At 45.1% G+C, this 17343-nt stretch overlaps 2 protein-coding genes across 6 annotated transcripts in view; one reads left to right on the top strand and one right to left on the bottom strand.

The window, feature by feature from the left end:
* LOC307112768 (WASH complex subunit 2A-like) overlaps positions 1–17343 on the top strand; it is a 70075-nt gene that overhangs the window by 50495 nt on the left and 2237 nt on the right. Inside the window, exons 21-29 of one of the 5 annotated variants that reach the window (XM_079793719.1) lie at positions 4105–4207; positions 8292–8447; positions 10143–10322; positions 11824–11952; positions 12077–12157; positions 12698–12820; positions 13777–13839; positions 14174–14386; positions 16494–17111. In XM_079793719.1, the coding sequence (XP_079649845.1) occupies positions 4105–4207; positions 8292–8447; positions 10143–10322; positions 11824–11952; positions 12077–12157; positions 12698–12820; positions 13777–13839; positions 14174–14386; positions 16494–17111 (1666 nt within the window). The remainder of the gene's footprint in view (positions 1–4104; positions 4208–8291; positions 8448–10142; positions 10323–11823; positions 11953–12076; positions 12158–12697; positions 12821–13776; positions 13840–14173; positions 14387–16493; positions 17112–17343) is intronic. The other 4 variants (XM_079793720.1, XM_079793722.1, XM_079793721.1 and 1 more) reach the window with 4 other exon arrangements.
* Positions 1507–3514, bottom strand: LOC307112474 (histone H1.8-like; the record flags this gene model as incomplete). The annotated part of the gene is given in 3 exon segments (XM_079793229.1): positions 1507–2049; positions 2052–2330; positions 3482–3514. Coding segments are annotated over 3 exon segments (855 nt in total).

Raw genomic sequence — 17343 nt, forward strand, 5'->3', positions numbered from 1 at the left:
TGAGCAGCATATTTTTCTTGTGAGGACACATCTGCATGAGAGGCTGAGAGTGGGAAATGAGGGCCAAGGTCAAGGACTGCCCTTGTTTCCTAGTACAGCTATCGAGGTCCAGAAAAAAACTAGCTCTTCTCCAGCTTACTTTCAGCTTGCCATCAAATTTTTTTTGTGGGTTGGGTTTTATATTTGTGTGTGTGTTTGTTTAGAAATTACTTGTTCAGAAAACCATAAGATTTTCTCCTGTTCTAGCTGCTTAATGAAATATCTGGCATTTTTTTGGCAACTGAGATAGTTATATTTTAAAAATACTTTGTAGTTATTTATCACCTTGTGGTTAAATATTTTGGTTATGGTTTGTGTAAATTTAAGTTGGTATATATCCTTAAAGGTATATTAGATATTACCTTACTCTGTCATTATGAGTTGGCTCTTTGTGGTTTTTAAAAAACCTATAATAATAAAAGTGTAATATGCTAATTAGACTGGACGTCCTTCCGGATGTCCTTCCTATTAGACAAAGCCGCAGTGGGTGGGGGCTAAGACAGAGGCAGCAGAGGCAGCAGAGGCCCCCAGCCACAGTGGCAGCAGGCAGGGGCCAGGGCCAAGGCCCTTGCACTAATTTCGTGCATTGGGCCTCTAATATATATATATATTAGCGTTCCCGTTGCAGGAAAAATCCTGCAATAGGGTTTCCTGCTGCACTCTACCCCACCCTGCCTGCTCTCCTCCCTTGTCCCCCGCCCCGCGAGCTCCGCCAGCCCCCCTGCTTTTCTAACTTCTCCGCCAGCCCGCTCTCCTTCCTTCTTCCCTGGCCCACCTCCGCTCCTCCCTTCTCCCCCGGCCCGCCTTCTCTGCCAGCCCGCCTGCTTTTCCCTTCTCCCCCGGCCCCGCCTCCGCTCCTCCCTTCTCCCCCGGCCCGCCTTCTCTGCCAGCCCGCCTGCTTTTCCCTTCTCCCCCGGCCCAGCCTCGGCTCCTCCCTTCTCCCCCGGCCCCGCCTCCGCTCCTCCCTTCTCCCCCGCCCCGCCTTCTCTGCCAGCCCACTCTCCTTTCTTCTCCCCCGGCCCCGCCTCCGTTCCTTCCTTCTCCCCCGGCCCCGCCTCCGCTCCTCCCTTCTCCCCCGGCCCCGCCTGCTCAACTTCCTTCTCCCCCGGCCCCGCCTCCGCTCCTCCATTCTCCTCCCCCCGGCTTGCTTGCTTCTCTGCAGCTTTGCTCCCTTCTGCAGCTCTTGGCTTCTTTCTACGCTGTCGCGATATGCAAATTAGCCACCATCTTTGTTGGGGTAATTTGCATATTCGTCCTGATTGGTTGGTGGGCGTGGCTTGGTTGGTGGGCGTGGCTTGGGCATAGCGAAGGTGCGGTCAATTTGCATATTTGTCTATTAGATTATATATATATTTTTTTTTTTGTGAGGGAGAAAAAAATTCTTTATTGATAAATAGGTTACAGTAAAATAAAGTGATGTTTTTTGGGGGAATAAAAACTGAGTCTTAGTGTCTCTCCACCCCGCCTCTAGCTCTTGGCTTCTGCCTTCACACTGGTCTCTTGGGATGATGAGGCCGTGGTAGGCATGCCAGGCCTTCTGGGGCCCCTGGGGACCTCTGTCTTCCTCTTCAGTGGTCCAGGCACCACCTTGGACTCGCTGTCCTTAGGAGTAGCAGCAGCTTTGGCTTTCGACCCTTTTCTGGCACCCTGGGCAGTGGCCTCTTTAAGGACCTTGTTCCCCGTGTTCTTTTTGGCTGGGGAAGTCACACCGTTTTCACTCTTGGGGACGGTGGGTTTAGAACTCTGAGTCCCAGCTTTGGCGTTCCTGGGGGCCTTGGCATCTGCTGAGCTGTCCTTTTTGTCTTTGACCTTTAACTTCCCATGGGGCCCGCTGGCACCAGGAGGGGCCTTTGTGACCTTGTCTGCCTGTTGGGGGGCCTTCCTGGCCTTGCCCCCTCTTGCCTCTTCGCCCTTGGTCTGGCCATCTTTCTTGGGGGCCTCCTCTTTGGCCTCCCTAGGTCTCTGGGGGGCCGACACGGTGGCTGTCTTCCTGGGCTTGATTTTTTTTTTTTTTGCTTGGGAACTAATTTGAAGCTGCCAGTGGCACCCCTGGCCCTGGAGTTGATGGGCCTGATGAGGAGGCCACGCTGCATGCCGGTGTCCAGGGCCCGCTTCAGCAGGTACTTGAGCCGGATGGCGTCCACCATAGGGTACTTCTGCAGGATGTACACCTTGATGGCCATCACCGAGGTGCCCTGGCGCTGCTCGCCCGCCTGCAGCGCCTCCAGCACCATGCGCAGCATGGGGGGGTTGCGGCGTGGTGGTGGGACGGCATGTTGGCGCGGGCCTGGCTTTAGAGCCCCGACCACCCGGAGGTGGAGGTCATGGAGGTCAGCGAGGCCGAGGAGATCAAGGTGTCACTGGAGGCCAAGCTCCCGGGAGCCATTGCGAGGCTGGCACAGACGCAGAGATCTATATATTTTTTAATTGATTTCAGAGAGGAAGGGAGAGGGAGAGATAGAAACATCAATGATGAGAGAGAATCATTAATTGGCTGCCTCCTGCACACCCCCCACTGGGGATGGAGCCCACAACCTGGGCATGTGCGCTGACTGGAATTGAACTGAGACCTTCTGGCTCATAGGTCAATGCTCAACCACTGAGCCACAATGGCCAGCTGGCTCATTGTTTTAAAATTTCTTCAAGATATGGATTTAATTTTAACTATCCTTTACTGTAGTGTATATGTTCAGTGTAAGTGCACTCACCCATTTGGTTAGTTGTGTTTCCTAATCAGTGATCTTTAGGTTTTTGTTTAAAACATGTAGGCAGACATCAGTACTAAACTAATGAATAAACTACATAGATTGTACCTTGTTCATAATTAAACTAACTAAGAAGATTGTAATATCCTTACTGGAGTATATGCTAATTATGTTCCAATGTAAGTAGATGGAAATGGTGAGCAATTTACTGAAATGACTTATTATTTTTATCTAGCTAAAATTGAATTTAAAGCTCTCATTTGGTAATTCTCTAGTATGCTAGTTGGACAATTGCTTATCACATAGTGGAAACTGGAACTTGACCCATTACTAGTTGGAACCCTTTTTATTCTAGATTCCCTGTGTCCAGTGCTACGCCTCCACTTTTTTCTTTCTTTCTTTCTTTCTTTTTTTACTGATTTTTTTTACAGAGAGGAAGAGAGAGGGATAGAGAGTTAGAAACATTAATGAGAGAGAAACATCAATCAGCTGCCTCTTGCACACCCCCTACTGGGGATGTGCCCACAACCAAGGTACATGCCCTTGACCGGAATCGAACCTGGGACCTTTCAGTCCGCAGGCCCACGCTCTATCCACTTAGCCAAACCGGTTAGGGTACACTTTTTTATTTCTTATCCTTAAAAGGTCCTGATCAGTATTGTTCTGGCAGACACGTACCTTTGGCCTTCTCTAGGGGCCAGGCCAGAACCGCAGGCGAGGAGATAGGGAAGACAGGCTAAGGAAGGTGGTGTGGAGAACTGTAGCGACATGTCGGTATGGCCGCCCAACCCGGGGTAGGAGATGGGTGAATGGTGATGTGATGGAGCGTGAAATGGAAGAGATGGAATAGGATGAGTTTCAGGTTTGAAGAGAAGGTATGGAAGGGCAGAAAGGTGCTTGGAAAAACAGGGTTGAGTGGGCAGAGGGCACCAGGCCGCGGGTCACAGCCCAAAGCAGGCCCTGGCCCTGCCATCTCTTGACAGTGCCTCCTGAGCACTCTGGAAACGGGCCTCCTGCTCTGGCTCCTCCTGTGCCGTGGGTGGTGGTGAGAGAGGATGCTCCGTTTGTGAGTGCTGAGTGTGTGCGACTCGGCAAAGCTAACAGCCAGTGCACTACACTGAGTGAAAAGTCATTGAAAAGGGACAAGATAACGAGGCCCTGGACCTTGCACGTGAGGATGAGGAACAGAGGCTGCTGGTTTACAAACCACCTCCTTCAGCTTTCCTTGTTTGTTTTCAGCTGTGTAAGCTCAATAGCTGGCTCGGATGTTTTAGTGGGAGGTGGGTTTCTATAGGTGTGGCTCAGAAAGGATACTGCAGTTTTTTAAACATCACATTTGCCTTTTTGTTTGTTTGTGTAGCCAAAAGAAGACCCAGAGAGCATCACTCCTCTTTGAAGACGACGCTGATAGTGGAAGCTCCCTGTTTGGCTCTCCTCCCACATCCATTCCTCCTGCAACAACGGTATTCTTAACCTCTTAGGTTCGGGAAATATCCTGAAGTGATGTTACATAAGTAGTAATACTTCCCTGAATCAGTTCCTGAAACCTGACCTGGAGGCTAAGTCTAATGGAGACCCATTTGCAGAGTTTTAGGAAGAGGTCTCTGCTTAGTGGAGTATTGCAGATGAAGTGCACGTACGTGCAAAGCTTGGAGAAAAGGACTCCTCGTGGCAAGCAGCCCATGCGGTGTCAGTGTAGATCTTGGTGTTTAGAGAATGTGTGTGTGGGGGGGGCTGGGGCTCATCCTGTCTCAGAATACTCCAGAAGAGGATGGTGTCTCTTTTGTCTGGAAATAATTCTTCATGTTTTCAGACATAGTATAAATGTTAACTTGTCCTATGAAAGCTCCCCAGACCAGACACATGCCAGTTAACGAATGAGGAACTCTTTCCTAACCACTTGCCCGTTGGGTGAGGTTGCACAGCTTTGCCAGAAGTGTTCAGCATTGGGGAGCATGCTGTTTTCCTGGCATGGGCTCTGCAGTGCTTCGAGGTGCTCACAATCCTTTCCTCAAATCGCCTGTATTTGCAGCCCCCTAAACAGGACATCTAGTGGCTCCATGGTTAAAAGAGTCGGGAGATCTGAGTGATTTTTTTTTTTTTTTGTAAATTATAAATAGTAACTTGTACCCCAGATAAATGAGCAATAATCTAATGAATTTTGAAGTATTGGGAAATATAAAACTGTAAAACCTGTAGTATTAGGATTATTAAATAAGACAAAGGTCAAGGATACACATTGTAAGTAGCTGAACAATCTGCATGACTTTCACCATTTATGAAATATAATTACCTTTAGACACAATATTTAAAAGATTTTTTGTTTAGAAATCTTAGAATATTTTAAAGTAAGGTAAATGTGACTGACTTGTAAACCTATCAAGAAAATTAAACTATGACAAAGATTGTCAGCTTATCTTTAGGCAAGTTTAAAACCAATAGATTTGCTCAGCTGGTGTTGCTCAGTGGTTGAGCATTGACCTATGAACCAGGAGGTCACGGTTCAATTCCTGGTCAGGGACACATGCCTGGGTTGTAGGCTCAATCCCCAGTGGGGGGCATGCAGGAGGCAGCTTATCAATGATTCTCTTTCATCATTGATGCTTCTCTCTCTCCCTTCTTCTTCAAAATCATCCTATATAATAAAAGTGTAATATGCTAAGTGTCCGACTGATCAGTCAACCGTTTGGTCGACTGCTTAACCAGTTGCTATGACACGCACTGACCGCCAGGGGGCAGGTGCTCCAATAGCTTGCTTCTGGGGTCTAGCCGATTGAGACTGGGCAAGAGGGCTGGATAGCCAGCCAATCTCCAGCTGTCCCTCCACACTGGTTGGCCCCCATCGGCCCTGATTAGGAACTGGGCGAGAGAACCCACCCGTGCATGAATTCGTGCACCAGGCCTCTAGTTAAAATATATTTTTTAAAAAACATCACCCAGTAGTATGGGTAGCATTTTCCTTGGTTTAAAGTTCATTGTTATATGAAGGGAGAATATGTTTCACCATAATTCTCATTTTTTACTCTCATTAACTTGCATCAAAGTTATATGTAGTTTTTGGTGAATCCATATCCACAAAATTTTAAAAAATTATTTCAGTTTTGCCTTATCTCTTCTGAAACTCTTGTGGGTTTCCAGTTTTTATTCAAGTTCAAACGATTAGGCATTTTAAGAATCTCTTCCTAACAATAATTAAAAATCTTACCCTGTTATTCCTACTTGATTCATAATTTTGCTTATCTTAGTAATATTCTTCTGTAGTTTCCAAATCTGTCTTCCTAACTTCGTTTAGCTACTGCTTCAAAGCTCACCACCTAATTCCATCTAGTCCAGTGGTGTGATATGTTACAATTTTTTCTCAAAAATTTCTGATGTGACTTGCCCTGAGAATACTGATCACTCTAGTCAAGTCACATAACCTCAGTTTCCTGATCTCTGAAGTTCCTGCCTCCAGGTAATGGACAGATGAGAGGCAGGGCAGAGTGCTTGCAGACTTGTCTAGAGCCCCTGCCTGATGTAAAATACCATGACTGATATTACACTGTATGATTCTTTCAAGTAAATGGACAAACAGACGTGTGATAGCTATTAATGTAAATTAAGAAAGTAAGGGCTAGTTAGAGATATAAGTAATATATATGTGTGTGTGTATATATACATATTTTTTTAAAGATACATATTTTTATTTATTTCAGAGAGGAAAAGAGAGGGAGAGATAGAAACATCAGTGATGAGAGAGAATTATTGATTGGCTGCCTCCTGCACGCCCCCTTCACTGGGGATGGAACCTGCAACCTGGGCATGTGTCCTGACCAGGAATTGAATCATGACCTCCTGGTTCATAGGTTGATGCTCAACCATTGAGCCATTCTGGCTGAGCTATATTCTTGTCTATGAAGCAGCTGATACTTACTGAAGAGAACAGGAAACCTTGAAAGATGAGGATTTGCCACTATAAACTGTGAGGAGCAGTCGTGGCATGTGAAAGTTTGCAACAGGTTTAAGGAAAAGTGAGAACTGATGGGGTGCAGATGGGTAAAGGGATATAATGAGTGTCAGTTCATTGTCATATTTAGCATTTGCTTAATGCAAATGGTACACGTCTGGGGTGGGAGATGAAATAATCCGGTGTTTTAGTTTAGCATGACAGCTCTGGAAGGTGTTATACAGCTGAAATGTGAGAGGAGGGAGGCAGAAAGGAGACTCGTAGTTGTCTTAGTGGCAGAGGTAAGGATCTAAGCGATTGCAGGACCTGTGGAGTCGAGGCACAAGGAGACAGGTGCAGACGATGTGGTAGCAGAAACTCCGAGGTGCCATGTCTGCAAGCCTGGGGCAGTGGCGTTTATTTCTTCTCTCTGCATGTGCCCCCTTCATTGTCCTGTCCAGGGTTCTTCGGAACTCTCGAGATAGGGAGTTCACCACAAGAATAGTACTCAGGAGAGAGGTTTATTACAAAGCCCCAGCACTCTAGGGAAGCAGCACCCAGGGGGGGGAAAGGAAGTGCTGCTGCTGCCGAACAGGGCCCGGTTCAAGCCCAGGGAACCGTTTTAAAGAAGTAGAAGCAGGAAAGATGACGTCGGAGCATCATGTCTGAGTATGTGCAGGCAGGGACTCTCTGGCGCCTGAGCAGTGGAACTACATGCTTCTTCATGATTTGCATGTCTCATTAGCTTGTTAAATCTCCGCTGAGGGGTGTGTTTTTTAGCATTTAAATGAGGGAGGGTTAGGGAAAGGACAGTCTCTCGTTAGGCGCACGTGTGAGCAAAGGGAATACAGTTGAAGCCTACCAAGTAAATGTGGAGGCAGCAGTGCCCTTCGGGCTGGTGGCCAGTTGGCCCTAAGGAAAGGGAAGGCATTGGGGCAATTGACGGGTTTCTGGCTTCCTGCCAGCTGGGCCCAGGGCATAGCCTGTCTTGCTTTCTCCCACCACGACATTTAGCCAGCTCCTTAGAGGGCTGTGGTTTCAGCTTGTTCTGTACATTGCAGTGATAGGCAGCACACTTTTCTTTTTTTGTTTTTGAGTGTTAACCTAAAACTAAAGGCGAAAGTGAGAGGCAACAAGCATTTATTTGCGATCCAAAAGAATAACTGTTCAGGAAGTACTGATTCAGGCGGAAACCCAAATGGCATTCTGATATTCTGATTAGGAGCAAGGCAATGGGGTATTTATGAGAAAGGGAAGGGGAACAGTTACATGATTAGAAGGAAGGAGTTTCTATGGTGTTAATAAGCTAAGGAAGGAATTTATGTAGGTGCAGATAAGCTCAGATAGTGATGCTAATTCTAAAGACTGTTTTTTAGATTTCAGTCCTAGTTGTAATCTCTGCTTTCTTGTTATTTTTGCAAATAGTTGTTGGGATTCCCTGCCGCTGTAGGCCCATCCAAAGGTCATTTTGCCCAGTTGCTTCCCCTCCCCCCAACCTCACCTTCCCCAGGTATGAGGAGTAAGATGTGCAAGGCGCAGTCCCTTTGGGATGGTAGCTCTACTCCAAGTGTTTCTGTTGATATTATTTTTCATGAGGATGTCATTTACTCATCTTTTGGTAGAAAAAAGAGACTGTCCCTGAGGTACCACCTTCGCTGTTCAGCGATGAAGAAGAGAAGGAGGTACAACTTGGAGAGAAGCCTGTGGACAAGAAGGTTGAGAGTGCCAAAGAGGTGTCAGAATTTGGGAGCACTCATGTGGTTGAAGAGTCAGAAAAGGTGGACTTTTTTCTTGTATTTTCCAATAGTTTGTCTTATATTCTTGTAATACTCACACATGCACACACACACACACACACACACACACACACACACACGCGCGCGCGCGCCCTTACATTTCCTACTACAGAAAATAAATGGCCCATTGGTCAAACGTGTGAAAACACTGTAAAGTATAAAGCAGAAAATCTCTGGTCCCAGCCTTCAGGAGCCCTTCAGCGTTGCTCGGCTTTCAGACTCTCCCAGGCACGCATGCACACAGGATGTGCCCGTTGCCATGTGCCCTGTCGTTTTGTGCCGGTGTCCACTCTGCCTTTCTCCCTCCAGGGTGTTCTTCCCCGTCTTATTTTTCATGCTGGCTTTCTCTCTGCATGTCTGCTCTTTCTGACTTGTTCTCTTTTCTATTACCCCCAGTTCCTTTCCAGTCCCCACCTGTACTTCAAATGACTGTCTTAAGAAGATTTTAGTTTACTCTATTTTTTCCCATTAAGTTGATGTTGGCTGTGAATTAAAGTGAAATTTGTTTTTCTTCTAAAACATGAGCTTCCTTTTCCTGGATCTGCCATTTCCTGCAGGAGAGGCCTGTGGATAAGGCTGCTGGCTGTAGCTGGAAATCTGCGATTGCCACCAGTCTCTGTATGCCTTTCCCTTTTTTCTATCCTCTGTGTGTTCAACTCTTAGATTTAGTCTCCCTCCTAGGGCCTGTGTGAAGAACATCACGTACACTTTTCCTCTGGAGGCTCCTGGGGCTGCAGCAGGACCTGAGTCTTCGGTTAACATTCCCTTCCTGTGATTTCAGTGTGGCCCTCTCTGTGTTCCCGCAATCCCTGAGTTACTCTAGTCACAGCCCATTCCACACTTCAACTCTCACTGCTTGTTGTACTGCTGCCCCCCTTGCTTGCGTATGAACTCCTTGAGTATTGGGGCCAGGTTTGTTTTGTTCACCATTGTATCTGCAGTACTTAGCGTATTACCTTGCACATAGTAGTCACTTTACAAATTACACATTTCTTCAAAGAAGCATAATCTTTCACAGTTGGACCACTCTGAAACTAGGATGCACCACACAGTAAAAGGCATGTTTAATTGGGAGTTTTTTTCTTTCTTGGCGGTTCATACAGTAATAATGGTTCTTACGATCGATGGTAACTTACCTGAAATGTGGTACTTGTTGAATGAATAGAATAAATGCTTGATGTTAGCATTATTTTAGAGATTCTTCTAATTGCATACAATGTGAGTCTTCTATAATTTAACTGTCTAATTTTGTCAGTTAGGTTTCTCCTTGAGACTTGTGTGTTAGGTAAATATTAGGAAATACATGATCCACTCCTAATGGTTGGTATTTGTGTTATCTCTATGACTTACAAGTTATTAATAGCTCTTGAGCAACCTATGTGGATCAGGGTAATAACTGGCATATATCTATTGCTAGGAATGAGGAACCCGGGTTTTAAAATGATTGAAAAAATTATCTTTGGCTATAAATTATCTGCACAAGACTCTTCATTGGAGCAGCTGGTTGAGAATTGACTTCAATGTTTTATTACCTGGGAGTAGATGTGATGAGCTACAGTGCCCTGAAACATGTGAATGTGGCCGTTACTGGATGAATAAGGAGCTTGGAAGGCCACAGAATAGAATTTGCTTTTCCAAGTCTTACTTATATTCTTCTTTATTATTTCCATTTTTCAGGAAGGGCCTTTGACTGTATCTACTCAGGAAGCAGTCAAGCATTCTGATTTATTTTCTTCATCATCCCAGGACAAAGGAACCAAAAGTAGAACCAAAACTGTTCTTAGCTTATTTGATGAGGAAGAGGATAAAACAGAAGATCAGTGTGACATCCAGTCTCTAAAGAAAGAAGTAGGGAAGGTGAGCAGAAGCAGCAAAGGCTCAAGGCTTTAGAAGGATAGAAGAATCTTATTTCATGGTATCAAGCCTGTCATGTGAGTTGCTGAAGAATTGAGGGTTCCAGTTTCTCCACATCCTCACCAGTACTTCTGCTATATATTTTTAAAAATATTTTATTGATTTTTCTTACCCGAGAATATTTTTCCATTGATTTTTAGAGAGAGTGGAAGGGAAGGGGAGAGAGAAACATGGATGTGAGAGAGACACATCAATTGGTTGTCTCCCACATGGGCCCAGACGAGAGACAGGATGAAATCAGCAACCAAGGTACGTGCCCTTGACTGGAATTGAACCCGGGACCCTTCAGTCTGCAGGCCGATGCTCTATCCACTGAGCCAAACCGGGTAGGGCACTATATTTCTTCTAGTCTCTTATTGTGGCTGATTTTGGACTGTGATTTTTTTTTAAGTTATGAAAATGGTAGCCTTAATTTCTATGTTACACTGGTTTTTATGTATAATCAATAATAATAATTACTAACTTTAAACAAAAACTTTTGGGGGTGGTTAATCCTCATCCACGGGTATATCTTTTGTTTCCATTGATTTTTAGAGAGAGTGGAAAGGAGGGAGGATGAAGTGAGAAAGAGAAAATCGATGTGAGAGAGACACATTGATTGGTTGCCTCCTGCACATGCCAGGGTCTGGCCTACAACCCAGGAATATGCCTTTGACCTGGAATTGAATCCGGACCCTGTAGTCTGTAGGCCAGTGCTCTAACCACTGATCAAACCGGTCAGGCCTTATTAGTTAATTTTTAATATGACCCATTTTGTCAGGAGTGAGTTTTTTTGTTTTAATTTGTGGATGTGATACTAAAGAAGTAGGGGAGGATTTTAGAATCTGGGGCATTGTAATGTCAAACCAAGTAATGTACATAGTAACTTTCAATGTCAGACATTACAGCAAACACAAAGAACTTGTTTGGAATCTGAAGGCAGTGGGCTAGGAGGTGGATGGGAATAGGGGCAGGTTGGCTGGTTATACCTGTGCCAGGACTTTGAACTAAGATGCTGACAGGTTAGGTATATGTGCTTGACCACTTTGTGTGGTTTCTGGTTTTAAGTCAGCTGTTGTCTCTTCTTCCCTTTGGCAATGAGAGGGAGAGAACTTATTTAATTTTTGTGTTTTCACCCCTAAAATTTTTCTCATTATGGAACTAATAGATTGTTTTTTACGTAAAAAGTTCAGATACTACACAAAAGTTGAAAGAGGATCTTTACAGATTACGTATCTGTTACCTGTATTTATATATTCTCAACTATTTTTGGTAGCTGCATAGTATTCCATTATGTGAATTGTCATTCCCTTTCTGATTGACACTTAGGCTGTGTTCAGCCTTTAGCTATTGTAAACAAAGCCACAGGAGGTATCTTTGTTGTTCCATTTTTGTAGTTGTGTGTGATTTCATTGAGAGAAATCCTTAGAAGCCTAAACACACACCCTCTTCCCTCTTTCCCCAGAGTCCCGACCCTGATGCCCACCCCAAGAGCACAGGTGTCTTCCAGGATGAAGAGCTCCTTTTTAGTCACAAGCTCCAGAAGGACAACGACCCCGATGTGGATCTCTTTTCCGGCACCAAAAATACCAGGGTCAGTGCCAAGGTTCTGCACACCATGGCTGTGGTGTTGTATGGGTACTATCTCAGCAGCTCACCTAGCTCTCTTTGTAAGTTGTTTTGGTTTGAATATTGAATTTGAGTTTCGTCTGTTCTAGTTGTTAGAGCCAAGCGTTGGGAGCCTCTTTGGGGATGATGAAGATGATGACCTTTTCAGTTCTGCCAAGTCGCAGCCTTTGGTACCAGCCTTTTGTTCTCAGTACTGGGGTGTGTGGGAAGGCTTCTGGGGAAAGGAATTAATGTCTAGTTACAGGGTTAAGAAAAGACTCAGAGAATGTGGGTCTTTGTAATAAATGCATGGCAAAGGAGGTGCTGATGAGAGTGTTGGTGTTGTCCCCATCTCCTCTTCCCTAGCTAACATGAAAACATGAACTAACTCAGGCTCTTTTATTACAAATTTGTTTGATTTTTAAGTTTCTTGAAAGGTCAGTTACTAAATATTCATGCTTTTCAGGTGCAAAGCTTTAAATCTGAGTGTTAGCCTGTATGTGTCATTTGCCCCTGTCCCAGTAGATATTGTAAGTACTTTTTTTTTTTTTTATCACAGAGAGGACTCCTGAGAAAGTCACAGTCTTTAAAATGCTATTTCTGAAATGCTGCCTTTGAATTAGTTCAGCTTTCATTTGAGAAAAGAAGCCACATTCTTCTATTGCATGATGACTTCTCTTTCAAATGACTAAGCTGCTTGGCAGACTTCTAGTATTCTTTTTCATTTGAAGGTATCAGAAAAGAAGAGGGTAGTGAAAAAAGATCACTCTGTTTCCTCTTTCAAGAACCAGAAACATCCTGAATCCACCCAAGTTATCAAAGAAAAAAAACTATGGAAACCGGAAACCGCTCAGGTTAGAACTGATCTCTTTAAGGACTCTGAGCTCTTGTTCGCATCCCAGTCCAGATGAACTTCATTCTGCTGAGCCAAGGGGGTGCCGGGTGCTCTTAATTAGGGAGGAAATAGCACCTAAGACCACTTCTCTTTCTTTATTGTACTTTTTCATCCTTGCTCACCTCTCTTTTCATCCCATAGTCCCGTCCATGAATCCATTACTTATCGTTGTTATTTTTGTAATACCTCCAAATTCTAGTCTAAGATGGAGTTACGGTGGGGTGAAGAATCTTTTCCCCAGTAGGACCCCCATTTCTCCCTTTGGGCTACCTTTGAGTAGAAATACGTTTGAATAAAATATATGTTGCATCCAGTTTCTTGGTTCCCCCTCATGTTACCTCCTGTGAGGTCCTTGCTGTTAGGTCTCTGTCCTCAGCCATCTTCCCTCTGGGGGGCCTCCTGAGAAGAGGCCAGGACTGGACGGGAACTCTGCTTCTGGCTCAGCGCTGTCCCTGGGTGTCTGCTGAGGCCTCCGCGTGCTGAGCTGTGAAACAAGGATGGCACGTCTCAGGGCCTCCTCCCAGGTCTCGGCCTCTCTGGCTCCCAGCAGCAGTGCCTCGGGCTGTGGGTGAATGTGTGCTTTGTCATCTTTGTGTGCGATAACTACATGTCACTTTGCCAACCGTCAGGTTTGGATGCTCTGGTTCTCATGCATCTTCCTCATGATCTGTCTCCCTTTACTCCCTGTGGTCTGACAGCCTGTCACTGACAGTGGCTGACGGGGTGTCGTGGAAGTAATGCTAGTGAAATGCTGTGAGGCCCCAGGAGAGATCGGAATGCCCTTCCCGTTGGGGAGTTACAGAAGGCGATGGCTTAGCTCCAGCGCAGACTTCGTTACAGGCATAAACGTAATCCAAGAGACGCTATTCTTTCTATTTCCCAAATGGATTTTTAACTGACTGTAATTTCACACAGGACTCACCAGGTCCAGCTCCATTTAAAACCAAAGAGCCATCCCCTCGGATCTGGAAAATACAAGTAATTATAACATGTCTGGAATCTTCATCGCCCACCCTGTGGCGTCTGTACACTTGCTTGGTTTTTTACTTTTGTCAGCTGCTGCAGGTGTTCTCTCTCCCCCACCCTCCAGTCATTGCTTTTGTGTGCTGCACCTGTAACAGCTTTCTTTGGCCCAGTGGTGGGCACAGGTGTATAACGTTCTGTTTAATGCTAAAACTTGATGAGGGATTTGCATTTCTCCTCTCGTATTATTCATTATGTACACTTGAGTCTCTCACCATGTGTCACAGTAATAGTAATGGACTGCTGTGTTTAAGAAAATATCTGAGTAAGTTTTATTTTTCTTCTTTAGGCAAATTTAGCGATTAACCCAGCAGCCCTGCTGCCTGCGGCGGCTCCCCAGATCTCTGGAACGCATTCTGCTTTGCCAGAAGTGGCTTTTCCTTCATCTGAACCTGGGAGAATACAGAGTCTGGAAACTATACCCACTCTTCCTGGGAGTGGGGAGGCCGGTGTGAGTTTTGATGTTCCAGCTCAGGCCGACACCTTACACAGTGCAAACAAGGTGATGAAGCTGCCTGTGCTTGCTTGCTTTTTTCTTAGCCAAACAGCTTGTATGTTTCTTTCTGGTTCATCAGTTACACACAGTAGGCCAGTTTTCCATTTGGAAGAGTCACCTCATCCTTCCTTCAGCCTCTGTCCTCCTTCCACCTCCCTAATTCTGCATCCACTTTTCTACTGCCCGCATTTGTTACTTTTACATTCTGCTCAGTAGCCACAGCGAAATCAGCTGCCTCCCACCTGTCCTTGCATTGCTACCAGCGGTCTAAGCATGGAGCAGACTGTGTCCCTCCTCTGCTGGCTCTCACTGCCCAGAGGAGGACATTAGAGCTCCTTGGATGGGTAGTAAAGCTTTTCTAGTCTGTGCTAACTGGAGCTTCCACTTTCCCCACCACTCACCCCACACTGCCTGCCTAAACCCCAGTCACTCCAGGCACCGTTCTCTGAATACACTCCCCCCACTCCCCTCCCAGCTGCCATCAGCTGGGGCTGCACCCTCTTTGACAGCTCTGCTCCGACTTGACTGCTTTTGTGATGTTTCTCTCCTGCCTCGTGTCCCAGGCTCCCTTCTCGGAGATCCCCAGCTAGTGCAGGCCCGCCACACTCTTCCACAGGACTGCGGACTTATGCTGGGTGGATTGTGCACGCTGAGGTTTTGCTTTCATTTGAGTTGGTTCTCTTTTTTTCTATCTAGTCTTCTTCCTTCTCCAGAAGGCCTTAGCTGATCTCTGAGTAAGTGACAGTACCTGGATAACCCTGGCAGATACATTCATTTCAGGTGTTTCCAAACCGGTTTTCCTTGTGTTTAGCTTTCATTTTGGTTAAGTTTAAATGGCTGCTACTTCAAATCATTTGTTAAATTTCCTTGAAATAGGCAAACACAGTCAAGTACTTACTTTGCCCAAAGTAGCTTATACATTCTCAAAATGAGTTGATTGTATATTTTGGAAAATATCACAAATACTGCCATTATTATCATAACTGATTAATATTTTGAGATTATATTAAGAGTTCTGATTTCTAAGCCACTTTAAAAAGAAATCTTTATTGTTGAAAGTATTACATATGTCCCCTTTTTTCTTCCATTGACACCTTATAGCCTGCCCCTGACCCTCACCACAGGCTCCCACCACCCTATTGTCTGTGTCCAATGGGTTATTCATATATGCATACAAGTTCTTTGGTTGATCTCTTTAAGCCACTTTTAAAAAATATGTATTTTTTTATTGATTTTAGTGAGTAAAGGAGAGAGAGAAACATCAATGATGAGAATCACTGATTGTAAGCCACATTCTTTTTTTAAAATTCTTATTTTTGAAAGTGTTACATATATCTCTTTTATCCCCCATTGACCTCTCCCAACCTGCTCTCACCCCGCCCCCCATTAGCTGTGTCCATTGGTTGTGCTTATATGCATGCATACAGGTCCTTTGGTTGATCTCTTTACCCCCCCCCCTCCCTTGCCTTCCCTCTGTGGTTTGCCAGTCTGTTTGATGCTTCTATGTCTCTGGATCTATTTTTATTCATCATTTTACTGGTATGTTGTTCATTATATTTCACAAATGAGTGAGATCATGTAAGACTTACCTTTCTCCAACTGGTAAGCCACTTTTTTAATATAAAGTATTTACCAGTTGAATTTACATTTTGTTAATTTGAAGAAAAGAGCACCTTATATTATCTCTATTTTTTGGTATCTTCCTGCTCTTGCAGTGTGATTTTAGTTTAGTCCCTAGTAAAGGTTAGTGCCAGAAATTCTCCTGTTCTTTCTTGTTTTGAAATAAATCCACAGGCTGAGTAGGGACTAAGGAAGGGTTATGGGACACAGAACACCAACATTTCTGTTCAGGTTCCAATGGCAGATGAAGCCTTTTGTATGAAATTGAATAGAAATTGCCTTCAAAAGACTAAAAAATGGGGAATAGTGAAGGATGAAAATGACTTAATTTTGGAGTATTAGGAGCTATTAGACTTCTGGAAATCTTAAGAAATAACCTCTTCTGTATCTTAGATAATATCTTGATTGAGGTAGAGTTGCTGATTATTTGCTGTGTTAGCGTTGGACACTTTTTTTTATCGCTAGATAAACATGTGGTCTTTTGTCCTTGCAGAGCCGGGTCAAAGTGAGAGGGAAGCGCAGGCCGCAGACCCGTGCAGCTCGACGGCTGGCTGCCCAGGAATCCAGTGAGGCTGAGGACATGAGTGTCCCAGGAGGATCCATTGCACAGTTGTCAGATGGTGCCATTCCCCCAGCGGACTTTCAGCCACAGCCCAGGGCAGCTGGTGGAAAAGATAGCTCTGAGGAGGTCGTGGCAGCTGCCACTTTGACGTGGACAGGTGGTCTGGTGCCTGGAATGGACAGAAGCCCCTCTGGGAAATCTCCGGGTCAGCCTCTTGGGGGTGACCTTTTTGATTCTGGAGATATCTTTTCCAAGGCCACTGCAGCTCAGCCCACGGGAAGAAGAAAAGCCAAGGCGAAGGCAGCAGGGAGCCCCGCCAACCGGCGAGGGGGGAGCGGAGAAAAGAGCCCCGTGTGTCCTGCTCTGGCGGAGGCAGGTAGTGATGACGACCTCTTTCGGTCTGTTAAACCAAAGCCAGCCAAGGAAGCAAGTCCCTTCCCTCTCCTGGAAGGTGAGGACTCTCTCTTTCCAGATCAGAAAGGCAAGAGGAACGAGTCAAAATCCAGTGGTCAGCAAGCTGCCGTCTCAAAAGCACAAGATATTTTTGAGGTAATAGGATATAACAGTATGTTTTCATGCCTGGTTCTAGATGAAGGAAAATACCAGTTGGCTCATTTGAGCTATAGATTACATAAGGTTTGTTTGTTGCTACCCAGTATCTAATTGCTTAGTGATTATAATTAGGTTCCCTTATTGATAACTCTGAAACTTACTCAGAAATGGTTTTTTGTTTTGTTTCATGTAGTTGGTAATTGCTGGTTGGCCATAACCATTGATACAG

The sequence above is a fragment of the Cnephaeus nilssonii genome, assembly GCF_951640355.1.
Source record: "Cnephaeus nilssonii genome assembly, chromosome: 16".
NCBI classification, from domain to species: Eukaryota; Metazoa; Chordata; class Mammalia; order Chiroptera; family Vespertilionidae; genus Cnephaeus; species Cnephaeus nilssonii.